We start from the raw sequence: 13309 nt of genomic DNA, 5'->3' as shown, positions 1-13309 counted from the left end.
GAAAAAAAGGCCATGAAAACTGCTAAATGGAGCCTTATTTGCAGGTTGTGTATTGTTAACATGGTAATTATTCTACTTCTCATCAATTTGGTGAAAACAACTAAAAAAAATTACTTTCTGTGCAAATATTTGCAAGTGTTATATTTCTGTAATTTTACAAAATGAAAATCAGATCAGAATTCAAACTGAAATACTACAAACAGTACGAAACTACACAGAAGAAGAGGATAGTCTTTTCCTTCTTAGTTCATCTTGCTGTGTGTAAATTAATTCAATTTCTCAGTCTTACATACTAGGGTGGTATCAGTCTCATAGACTGCTGTAGGAAGCTATTCTGTATATTCACTCTTTCCCATGCACTAAAAGACTTAAGTAGCCATTTTACATCTTGGTCAGACGGGACTTGCTTTAGCAAGGTTTCAGTTTTAGTGCTTTAATTCTTAAGAATACTGTGAAAAATGCAAGCCCTGCAGAAATTTGCAAAGGGAAGAGAAGATGAGGGGGAGAAAGACTATGCTCCAGTGAAGGGATGAGGAACAACTGAGAAGTCTTTTACTTTGAATTAATGCACTAAGAACTGTCATCATACCCGAGAACTCACTCTTGCCAATTCTGAGGTCTCAGGAGGAATAAATTAAAAAAAAACACAGCACTTTCCCCATTTTTGGACACTTGTGTATTTGCAACAGGATCAAGTAGTTGTTTTAGTTCACTCTGTGGTCTTCTAACCAAGCTACAAAGGACTAGAGAATTCAGCATCACTTTCCTACAGGAGCAGATGGAGTCAATAGGAAGTAAAGGGGCTGCAGTAACTGCAAGCTTTTATTTTCACCTATATTGCCTTCACTGTATCATGATAATCCACTCTGGGGACTACTGTAGACTAACATACCCTCAAATGAAAAGCCTGATGATTTTCTCTCTCCTCCTCATTTCCATATGACCAATATGTAAAAAAAACCTAGGAAAAGATTTAGCAGGACTTGCATTACCCTAAATCAATGATCAGAAAGTGTTAATTTATGTCCCTTTCACAGAAATCAGCAGTTACTGGGAACAGCAAAAATGGAAAAGATAAAAGGAGGACTTGAGCTCTTCCTGCCCAGTAAGAACAAGAGAAAGAAAAGTGAGATGAAAAAATATCACTCACAACTCCTATAGACATCAGACTCCTGACTTGAAAGTCATATCTTTTTGACAGTGTTTTGAGATAATAGTGCACAGTTTATCATGTTTTTTAAAAAACTTCCTTTAAAAGAGAATTTCTAATCGATCCCTTTTTATTAAAAGCATGAAGGAGTACAAACTCCTCTGCGATTACTAAAATGAGCTATAGAAAATATGAATTAAGTCAAACTTAATTAACTTGTCCAAGAGAACATAATAGGAGAATTTCTGGACCAGTAATTAAGGTTCCAAATGCTTTCCTTCTGTTTTATCTTCTAGAAAGTACCTCCTGTGACATTTGAACTCACCAGGACTGTAATTACAAGTAACTAGAGATTTGGCAGTTGTCAATTAGGCAGTATTACTTAGTGGGAAAGATACTAAAAATAGGCTTGAGAGGCACAAACTAAATTCCCAGATGTCCTGGCTCGCTTGCTTGGGAAAGTCATACCCCTTCTCTTCTCTACTTGTTAGTTTCCCACTTGTTAAAGCACACTTAGAGCTACTGAAAACACATCTGTATGACAACCTTATTAATTATTCTTATTACTCACTTATTATTGAATTTAAATCAAGGACTTAGAAATTTCATAGTTATTATCTACTTACGAAAAAAGCCTAAATTTTATAGCAGCTAAAAAACCTAATTAACTTCTGATAACTACAATTAAAATAGACTATCAGAAAGAAATAATACAAGTATTTTCCAACTCTTATTAGAACAGTTATAGTTTTTTGTGAATTAAATATACATGATAATTCTTTTTATTTTCTTTTGATCTGCTGATTCATTTCAGTAACTAGATGCTCAAATCACTGGTTCAGTATTGTGAGCCTTAGTTTGCCAGAAAAAACTTCTTATCTTCAGTATGACTTCGGTTTTTAAAGCTCAAAGTCTTCTGCCAAGAAAGACCACTCAAAAAACCAAAGCAACATAACCAATCCCTTTCTAAACTGATAATTCAGAGCAAGTGAAATTTTGTGTCCAATATCTCTTCAAGTGTATAAAATGCTCTATCTTGTCAGTAAAATGCTGCTGCTTCTGCACACAGTTGTGTCAAATTAACAATAACGAGCCCGAGCACCATAATCTAAAAGCTTCTGTTAGCAACAAAACAGGCAAAACTGAGGCACAGGGAAGAGCTGTTATTCTCCCACGTCACTCAACAGGTGTAAGGTACAAAAAAAAAAAAAAAAAAAAGAAAAAAAAAGAATCTGAATCACAGTCTAATGCCTCTCAGGAGGGTCTTAAAAAAAAATATTTCTAAATTTGTCACCCCCCTTTCTGCAGTAAAATCAGGGTGGAAATGCAAATCTACTCTACATATTATAAGCAGTAAATATAAAATAGGAATTCCAGAAACTCTCAAGGGGGAGCTTACTGCTATTTACAATAAAAAGGGTAAAACGCCTGCCTCTTTTAGGGTTCAAATGATTGAGAAATATACGCCTACGGTTCGGGGACTTTTTTTTTTTTTTTAAATTTTTTTTAAGCTGTGACAAGTTTATGTCCAAGAAATTTTCCTAGCACTAACTACACATGGAATCAGAACACAGAAATATTCCTATCTTGTACTAGAAATAGAAAGAGTCTTGCAAACATTTAAGTTGCAGTTCAGCTTCAGCATCTACAGGAAGGAGAAAGGAAAATAAAGTAAAATACACCACTGAGTAGAATTTACTATTTTCTAAAATTTAAGTCAAAGTTGTATGAACTAAGGAAAGTTGTTCTGTAGTAATTTTGGACACAAAATGGAAGTATATTTGACAACCCTACACAGTCAGATACATTCTTGCGCGCCCTCCTCCCTCCCAGTTTTGAGCTCCAAAAATGGATTCTTGCCGGAAAAAGTGATTTAACTATATCTAGAAAAAACTATAAAGGAGAAAAAAAATATCCTAGCCGTTCCTACAAATACTGCATTTGCTCACAAATTAAATTCCAGGAGGTTCCTCCTTTAATTTATCAGTATTCCAAACAAATACTATTTTCTGTGCTTTGGCTGACATCATTAAGTTTTTGGTAGATTTCCTATTTTAAACCTATTCACTCAAAGGAATTAAAATGACAAAACTAGAAGCAATAAAGATTTATTATTCATATCCCCAGTTTGTTTGTGTTCCCATTTTTAGATGTCACAACTTCATTTATTCTGAGAGAACAGCCTTAAAATTAACCTGCATTACCACTTCACAAAAAAGAATCTTTTTAAAACCTAAGAGCAAATGATACTTACCAAACACAAGTATGAACAACGTATTTAAAGATACCACCCAAAAGACATGTTCCTGTGAGGAGCATGGGGGAAGGAGGGAGGAAGATGACAAGGAAACAGTACATAAATATCAGTCGTTTAAATAAGTGACTTTACTTTTTTATCTAAACTTCTTATTTCAACTGCCTATTACTACCAGAACTTGCCCATCCCATGTTAGAGCCAAGAAATTTGCTCTAACACAAAGACCAAAACATGCAGGACAGATTATGAAAGCATCTGTTTACATTCATGGACATTTACCTAGATAAGAGCACTTATATTTGCTTTAACACTCTTATTTTGTAAAAATAAGCTTTTATTTTAAAATCAATATAAATAGTTCCACCCTTAAAAACAATTACATGAAATGTATGTGGATATTTGTTTCATAAATGAGAAAAATGTTCATCTGAACTTTTAACAATTAGACTTTGTCACAAGAAACCCCTTAACAAAACTGACAGCTCTCACTCTAGAAATGACAGCACGTCTCTATTTTTTAATATTACTTTTAGCTAAGATGTGAACTCAGCCATAAGTACACTGGAATTTTAATTCTCTTGATATTAATATTTAAGGTCAATCACTAATGACATAATAAGCTACATTATTTTAAACATGAGACATTACATTAAAATATCAGACATTTTATTTCAGACAAAACATTTATCCACTACAGTATCTAATAAACACATCCATATTTAAGAATTATATTTCTTTCACACATTAAATAAAGTAAAATTTACATTGCTGGAAGAGAGCACAGATCTTTTTTCCCTTTAAAATGTAAATAACTTTTCTTTTTAAAATAAGTGATCTGGCAGATGATGCCCCATGAATGTAGCTGTGATGTATTGAAGTTTTGTTGCCATCAACTCTGCACTCTCTCTCCCCTGACCCTGAAGTCAGAGCTAGACATCTCCAACAGTCAGGTAGGATGGGCAGCAGAGAGCGCCCTTCAAATAAACTATAACAAAGCCCACTAAAAGACATGCATTATATGTGTAAGAGTTTGTCAGGGAGATAATCAACATGGGTTCACCCACAGACAAGTGTTAAAAAGCCAATAGCCTTTTTAGGAGTGCTTTGCTAAATTATTGTAATCGTAAAGATTTTTGGAACCAATTTAAAGAGATAGATGCTTGTGCCAGTTTTTGCTGGGGTGGAGTTAATTTTGTTCATAGTAGCTAGTATGGGGCTATGTTTTGGATTTGTGATGAAAACAGTGTTGATAACACAGGGATGTTTTCGTTACTGCTGAGCAGTGCTTACACAGAGTCAAGGCCTTTGCTGCTTCTCACACCACCCCACCAGCGAGGAGGCTGGGGGTGCACAAGAAGTTGGGAGGGGACACAGCCGGGACAGCTGACCCCAACTGACCAAAGGGATATTCCATGCCATATGACGTCATGCTCAGCATATAAAGCTGGGGGAAGAAGCAGCAAGCAGGGGACGTTCGGATTGATGGCATTTGTCTTCCCAAGTAACCGTTATGCGTGATGGAGCCCTGCTTTCCTGGAGATGGCTGAACTCCTGCCTGCTGATGGGAAGTGGTGAATGAATTCCTTGTTTTGCTTTGCTTGTGTGCGTGGCTTTTGCTTTACCTGTTAAACTCTCTTTATCTCAACCCACGAGTTTTCTCACTTTTACCCTTCTGATTCTCTCCCCCATCCCACCAGGGGGGAGAGTGAGCGAGCAGCTGTGTGGTGCTTAGTTGCCAGCTGGGGTTAAACCATGACAGTGCTCCACAAGACAGACTGACAATTGTCAAGCTTTTAAAAACAGATTTGATACTGACATCAATTAAAATAATATTCAAGAGGGGAAAAATTCTAGGGAGGAACAAAAAAAAAAAAACCCAAACCCAAAGAAAGTCAAGAAACAGAACTGAAGATATTAAATTTTAAAATCTAGCCTACACTAAAAATTCACTAGTGGTGTTCTGGTGGTATTAGGGCAAATCAGAGAAGTCTGAATGAGGACACTATTTTAATCATAACATAAAGAGCAAAACTTAAGGCTAGAACAGATATGTATTTTCAGTGTATGCTTTTTTAAAGGGTCTAATTTTTATTTATAGTGGAGTACATGATCCAAAGTTACCTATGTCTTTTAAGAAATTCCACTTCTATGCCACACACACAAAACTCTACTCTGTGAAACTCCTAAAAAAGACAGTTTGCTTGAACATGACATCATATTAAAGTCTCTTTAAAGAATATATATCATATGAAAATAGGGACTTCAAACAGAATGATGCAATTTTAAAAAATATAGTTTACTAAAAAAAGCCTTCTATAGAAATTCTTGAAATGCAGGATTTTACTTACTAAAAAAACCAGCGATCCATCAAGTCCAAGCATCTGTGAAGAAAGTTAACTTTATTTACTCATCAGAAAAAACTAAGCAACATGCATCTAAAATAAGCCTCATAGAAGCCTCTTTCACACCAACTTTTAACGTCCAACATGGTCAAAAGCTTTTTTTTATTGCTCAACCAACAGAACCTGGACATAAATTCTTAAAGATAAAGACAGAAACTAAGCTCTCATTCAACACACTAAGCTCAGTTGATCGAAGGCAGTGATATACATGTGGAATATCTTAATATACATGTATTTATAGATGGCAAACCAAACATATGATGAATTAATTTATAGGCTATATCTCTCCAAGACTTTGAAGACTCTAACAAAGATTTTGTATTTACAAAAGATTTTAGTGATTGATTGAACTGTTATTTAAAAACATATTTAAACAACTCAATATTAAAATACAAGAGCAAATTTTTTTTTTTGCTTTCTAATTGCAAAGTATCAGTTTATGTTGCACTGAGAAAAGTCAGAGGTTAATATTTTACCTTCAACATATAACAGCAACTAGTAACAGGATAATGTTGCTACACTGTATGTTATTAAGTTTAGAACAGAATTGGTTTACAGCTAGGGAAGACGGGAAACAAATCCTCCATCACTCCGCACAGCTGTTACGGGAAGCGTCCACAGAACAGCCAAAAACAGAGCATTTATTAAAAAAAAAAAAAATTAAAAAAATCTCTCCTTTCCCCCCACTTCAAGGATTTCTTAGTATTTCAACCCAGACACTCCTACTCCACGATTACTGCTGTAAAGTACCAGGTTCAAGGCTATTTTGTACCAGGATTTTGCACTAAGTTCCAAGATATTGAAGTTGCACATATTTTACAAAGTAAACCAAGATGCAAATATTTTTGAAAATTCAGAAAGTTTGCATGCTACTTTCACAAGATGAAATAGCAGAAAAGCCTACCCCATTTTTGATACTAAATGCCAACTAGATGTCTATTGCCTATGCCAGCACAGAGGATTGGAAATGGTTATGAGAGTTTACTGAAACCGATTTCTATATTCATGGAGAGGCGACAAAATGTTTTCAATTGGGAGTACATCAACATTTCCCAGCACATAAATTGGGTTCAGAAATATAACACTTTCGTCTTGAGATACACAATAGAATGGTTCAGAAGTCTGAATTTATGTATGCCCTTTTTCACCAAACATATTTCAAAACAAAGTAAGAAGTTTTCACTAGATACAAAACAAAGATCAAGGCCTGTCCCTCATGATTAAAACTATAGTTCTACTACACTGCAACCAAGGCAACAACTATAACACAGCCTAGGAATACAGTGACTAGCTTTACAACTGTCTGCCATAGGCACTAGTGACACTGGTAAATGACACGAAGCTGCTGTATCTACCTTCAGGGAGATTTTGCTGCATGTGCTGAGCTTTGAGCTCAGAGGTTGGCTACTTCTAACGCAGCTACAAAAAACTAGTTCTTGAGTCTCTACGCTACTCTGATTACAATGTACATGCATCTCATGCTCTAATCATGGAATTTGTGATCCATAAACAAAACAGAAGCAATGTTACATTAAAATGCTCCATCATTTTTTAAGAAATACATTTGTCTTTTGCAAATACGTAAATCAAGTAAATTAACCAAAATTTCCAGTTCTCTCTTTTCTTTAGTTTAATGCCTTCATGAATACAGAAATTAAGCATTACTATATATAACGCAACACCTGTGCGCTCCTGATCTGGCCTAGCATCCTCAATGCAAGCTGCAATTCATTTCTAAACCTGACCAAGTTGAAGACTTCAGGAAAGTCTGTGCTAAAACGTGTTTTCAGCTGCTACTATATTTCAAATCAAAGAAATGCCTTTTTGATAGTCAATAAGTAGCACAATAACATTTTGTTTTACTGATAGATTTGGATACCATTGTCTACTGTGAAAACTATCCCAAATGGATTTTAACACAGCAATACTACAAATAATTTCAAGTATGAATCTGAATTATTCAATTCAAGAAAATGATTCTTACTCACTCGCTCCCAAGTAAGTTCTTCTGCTGCTCGATCCCATTCCAAAGCATTCCAGTTCATGTCATCTGAGGAGACAATGGCCATTTTTACAGCTGTTAGACTCACCCAAAACAAGATGTAACCACTCCGTGCTATGTTTTAAATGAACAAAAAGACTTAAGTGCATAACATTCAACTCATAACTGCTGACAGCTTTTCAGCAAGCAAATGCTTCAGCACTCAAAAGAAATACACAATTTGCAAAAAACAAGATAACTAAGCTGAAGGGGGAATTTACACAGCTTCCTTGAATTATGACAGTTCTATTTTCAATGCTTTCATTTGTATTTAAAAAGAACTAGAACATTACGGTTTTGAGTCACCTGTTACCTTGTGCTCCATTGTTTGCATCTGCTGCATCTTCTACTACAGCATCTTCTTCATCTTCATTATCCTCCTCCTCTTCATCTACTTGATCTTCTTGAATTTCAGGATTCTCACCTACAACTACATTCTCAGCAGCCGGGTTAGCAGGTTGATCAAGCACAGCGTTTTCAACACCTCCATTTACAACAGCCTGAGCCTGCAGAAACAGGATTTAGTATTCAGTTAAACTGATCAACCTCTCTCTGTACTTTTATCCTGTATATAGAAAAAATGAACAGTATTAAAAAAATGTTAATAACGTATTTTTTTAGATAAGCATTAGATTTGGGACCACTAAACCTTTTAGAAGAGGAAGAGAAACATTCAGATTTCTTCATAGAGTAGCGGATGTTGGAAAGGGCCTCTAAAGATCATCTAGTCAACCCACCCACTCAAAGCAGGGTCAGCTACAGCAGGTTGCTCAGTGCTGTTTCCAGTTGGCTTTTGAGTAACTCCAGAGATGGAAACTTCACAACCTCTGAGCAACCTGTTCCAGCAGTTGATCACAGAGTTTAAAACAAAAAAAACCCCACATCTGCTTTTTTGGTTGTGGGGTTTTTTTCTCCCAAATGGAATTTCCTGTATTTTAATTTGAGCCTACTGCCTGTTGTCCTGTCACTCAACACTACCAAGAAGATTCTGGTTCTGTCTTCCTTACATCCTCCCATCAGGCATTTATACACACTGATAAGGTCCACCCTGAGCCTTCTCATCTCCAGGCTGAACAGTTCCGCTCTCTCAACCTCTCATTGTATGTCAGATGCTCCAGTCCTTTAACCATTTTTGTTGGCTCTTCACTGCACTCACTCCAGTATGTCCATGTCTCTTGTGTACCAGAGGAGCCTAGAACTAGATACAGCACTCCAAATGTGGTCTCACCAGTGCTCAATAGAGGGGAACTCTCCTGATCTTATGAAAATTATCATTATATTAGAAAGACGATAATTCAAGGACAACTCCAGTCAGTCATCATGCTGAGGATCTCTCTGTCTTTAAAAAACTGACATTTATTACAGAAGAAAACAAAATTTTAGTTATTTCCCCCCTATGCCTGTATTGCTTCTATGATCTCTTCTCCTGCCCAAGAGGCTCCTGTAAGCACTAAAGGGGTGCATATGTGTGTGTTGGGGGGTGGGGCAAGGGCAGAGAAGCTCCAACTTCAGAGGTTTCAACAAAACCTCCAACTGCTTTGAGAACAGTGAATTGTTACCTCATGAACTACTAAAATACTTATGAAAAAGGCAAAATAAAAGCAAGCTGCATCTTCATTGACTATGGCTGACAATTCAGCTTTATAGGCACAAAATTATCTTAAAAAAGTGTAAAGATACAGACATAAGAATCTAAACAATGTTAAAGTTACCTTACAAAAATTATAGTTTAACAAATCCATTAACATTCCATTTTACAGAACTTCAAAAACGTAACAGTGGTGTCGCTGAGTTTATACAGGAACACATGTTCAACTTCTGCTAACATGCAAATAAAGATACCCTGCAGTAAAATAACATTACTGTTGGGTTCCAATAATGTATTTTATTCACAAAAACACATTTTCTAAATTTATCATGAACTACTGAGCAGTTAAGTTTTACCTCATTTTGTTGACCAACGCCATTGAGTGGCTGTTGCTGATTTTGTTCCAACCACTGTGGTGCTCCTCCATGGACAATCTGTTCACGTAACCAAACAAGGCTGATAAATGCACACAGAGTGCATGTTACCACAAAACAGCCCTGCAAACAGTCAGCCAGTAAGTTCTCCCTGTTAAAAAAAGAAAAACCCAAACATTAATTACAAATATATTTTGCTAATAAGATTAAACTTAGTCATTAACTACCACAAACAGATCCTCCCAGTCCAAATCAACAAATAAACTGGTATTTGTGCAAAAAGCTGTATTGATTTATGTGTCTAGGTGAAGAAAGTATCTAGACATAATTTTTATTTAATTTTAAAAAATCTGTTCAAAGAAGGTTTCTTTTAGGAAGGCTGTATGTACCTGCGTACAAATGGTTTTAAGTGCCAAGATAAACACTCGTCTGGAAAAGGTTTTATTTCCCTCTGGTTTGGTTTGTGAAATTACTACTGTTTAAACATAAATATTCCTGCAAAACAGGATCTGACTCAATATGAAGAAAAGCTTCGAGAGTAGTTCAGGAAAAACAATCTTCAAGAATAGCAAAGGCAACACAATAGTCGCTAAGTAAATGATCTGCTGCAGTAAAAGGTCTGTTTAAATGGCTAGATGCATAATATCCAGCCCACTGAAACATTTTAGCTGCTGAGCTACCCCAACTAAAAGAATGGAACTGCAGGGTTTGCCTTTGCCTGCTCTACATTTCAGGTAGTCTTTTACCCCAGATATTACCTCTATACTTTAAAAATCCTAATCTATCAAGTCATACATAGCTGTAAAGCAGCAGCACGACAAACATCAGTTAGCCAACTGAAACTAGGGTTTCATGTAATGCAACAGGTACTTAAATTGGTTTAAGCAACCCTCATCCCTAATTCCAGGTGCCCCCTCTCACTTGTTTCCACCCTTACACTACTCCTTGACCACAGTGAATTTGCTCAGAAAACTAACCAACTACAATACATTCTTTACAGTAAGAAATATGCCACCATAGTACTCTGCCATCCCCAAAGAAGTATCAGTCTGACTCTCCATGCAGCTGCAGAAACACTTGTGCCTGCACAGCACAGTGAATACCATGGGGACAAGAAGTCCAAAATGAAAAGATGACACAAGATGCTATTGAAATTGACTCTGTCAAAGAAATACATGTCAAAGCACAGCTTCACATGCCATTAAAATCTGACACATACTTGAGTCCTTTGTTTTCTCTCTAGACTGTAAAAGACACGAGAAGAGGTGCTCTAGGTTCAGTTGTTTCAGATTCTTCTCAGAAAAATAAAAATAAAATCTACGCTTACCGGGAGATAACAGGAAAAATACTGTTATTACTCTCAAGTGAGCATCTCTCTCCATTAATAAAAATTAATTAAACATAACATGACCTGATGTCTCAAATCAAATAGCCCAACTGAGATGACTTAGCTGAACCGCACAGGACGTTTATTCAAAATTTGGTTGACGTGAAACTGATTCTATTCAAACTGAGTTTCAGTTCCTCAGGTTCAAGATAATGAAAAAAGTAAGAACCTGCCTGAAACTCTGTTGTGTTGGTATTTACTGATTCTTTAAATAAAACTGATTTAAAAAGACAAAGATAGACTATATTCAATCGCATATGGTGACTGAAGCATTAAAATCAAAGTGTCAGCTAGAAGGTAACCCGATAAAAAAAAATAATCCCTATCACATAAGAGACTCAGGATGGATAAAATTAAATCAAAATATAAAAATGTTACAAAGTAAACAGAATGTGACATTAATATTATTAGCAATATATATTAATATTCCACTATGTGGCATCTGATTTAAACTGTAGGAAATTAATTTTTTTAATTATTATGCTGGTTTTTGCTGGGGTGGAGTTAATTTTGTTCATAGTAGCTAGTATGGGGCTATGTTTTGGATTTGTGATGAAAACAGTGTTGATAACACAGGGATGTTTTCGTTACTGCTGAGCAGTGCTTACACAGAGTCAAGGCCTTTGCTGCTTCTCACACCACCCCACCAGCGAGGAGGCTGGGGGTGCACAAGAAGTTGGGAGGGGACACAGCTGGGACAGCTGACCTCAACTGACCAAAGCGATATTCCATACCATATGATGTCATGCTCAGCATATAAAGCTGGGGGAAGAAGAAGGAAGGGGGGGGAACATTTAGAGTGATGGCGTCTGTCTTCCCAAGTAACTGTTGCACATAATGGAGCCCTGCTTTCCCAGGGATGGCTGAGCACCTGCCTGTCCATGGGAAGTAGTGAATGAATTCCTTGTTTTGCTTTGCTTGTGTGCGTGGCTTTTGCTTTCCCTATTAAGCTGTCTTTATCTTAACCCACGAGTTTTCTCACTTTTACCCTTCTGATTCTCTCCCCCATCCCACCAGGGGGGAGAGTGAGTGAGCAGCTGTGTGGTGCCTAGTTGCTGCTGGGGTTAAACCACGACAATTAAGTGTAATTTTGCACCGTAAAGTTTTCTTGACATCAAATACAGATCTTCATTAATGAGGGCCCATTTTGTAAAGTCAGCTTTCCATCTCCAAAGATCCTGAATAACAGAACTTCAAAGTGAAATGATTTCTGCTGTAACACTGTTGGCCATACATCTCATTATGCAAAGGGTAACAGGCAGCTGCTTACATAAGATGATGGAAGATAACAAGCATAACTGGAAGAAAGGGACACTAAGTTCCAAAGCAACCATTTTCACGGTAATCTGACTAGAAAAGTTATTTGTATCAAACTGTTTAAGTACTTACGTTGACAGAATATCTAATGGCAGTGTCAGTAGTGAGCTCACAGAGCCAGTAAACAAGCACTTGTAGATACGACCTGCATGAAGAAATAGAAGCGTGGTATAAATTTGATTTTGGTTATAGCCTCACTTGGAAAGGACCATAGGTACCCTCTTTTCACCTGGTGTCTTAACTAAATTTACGACAAGGAAAAAAATCTCAACTTTCAGTGAACTAACAGAACTCAAGGCCATTTACAACCACATGGAACAAAGCTGTATTTATTTTTGCTGAACATTCTTGATAAAGTACACATTCAAAGTGTAAGAACTGCCATACTAGGTTAGACCCAAGATTCATCTAGACCTGTCTCCAGCACTGGAGATGCCAACGGATGCCTAAGGAAGAATATGGAAGGAGGTTAAAGACACTTGCAGCAATATTTGCTCAGTACATTCTCATATCCTTCACGCAAAGCAGCTCAGTTCTTGTGTCATAATATCTCAGCGCTAATTAATCCTTGATGGATTTTTTCCCCCATTAATTTGTTCCATCATACTTTGAACTTTTGGTATTATAATATCTTGTAGCAAGGAGTCTCCCCATTTCACTATCTATTTCAAATAATTGTTTTATAGATTAATACTTCATGCTAGTTAATATTAGCTTTTTACCACGATTCTTCAGTCACATAATCTTTAAGGTAGGTTATCAGTGTGTATAGCCTACTTCAGAAAATTAGGTT

The 13309-nt window shown here is 36.4% G+C and overlaps 1 protein-coding gene across 3 annotated transcripts in view; it reads right to left on the bottom strand.

Moving 5' to 3' along the window:
- Positions 1 to 13309, bottom strand: part of MARCHF6 (membrane associated ring-CH-type finger 6) — a 57328-nt gene that overhangs the window by 24552 nt on the left and 19467 nt on the right. For 2 of the 3 annotated variants that reach the window (XM_050890713.1, XM_050890714.1), the window contains 6 exons: positions 12589 to 12661; positions 9795 to 9963; positions 8164 to 8350; positions 7798 to 7859; positions 5756 to 5788; positions 3405 to 3456 (listed from right to left, as the gene is read on the bottom strand). In XM_050890713.1, coding sequence (XP_050746670.1) covers positions 3405 to 3456; positions 5756 to 5788; positions 7798 to 7859; positions 8164 to 8350; positions 9795 to 9963; positions 12589 to 12661 — 576 coding nt within the window. Of the gene's footprint in view, positions 1 to 3404; positions 3457 to 5755; positions 5789 to 7797; positions 7860 to 8163; positions 8357 to 9794; positions 9964 to 12588; positions 12662 to 13309 lie in introns of all 3 variants that reach the window. The other variant, XM_050890712.1, reaches the window with a different exon arrangement.

This window comes from Gymnogyps californianus, chromosome 2 (assembly GCF_018139145.2).
Source record: "Gymnogyps californianus isolate 813 chromosome 2, ASM1813914v2, whole genome shotgun sequence".
Taxonomy (NCBI): Eukaryota; Metazoa; Chordata; class Aves; order Accipitriformes; family Cathartidae; genus Gymnogyps; species Gymnogyps californianus.
Note: the sequence above shows the minus strand (reverse complement) of the source record. Positions and strands in the feature narration are given on the sequence as shown.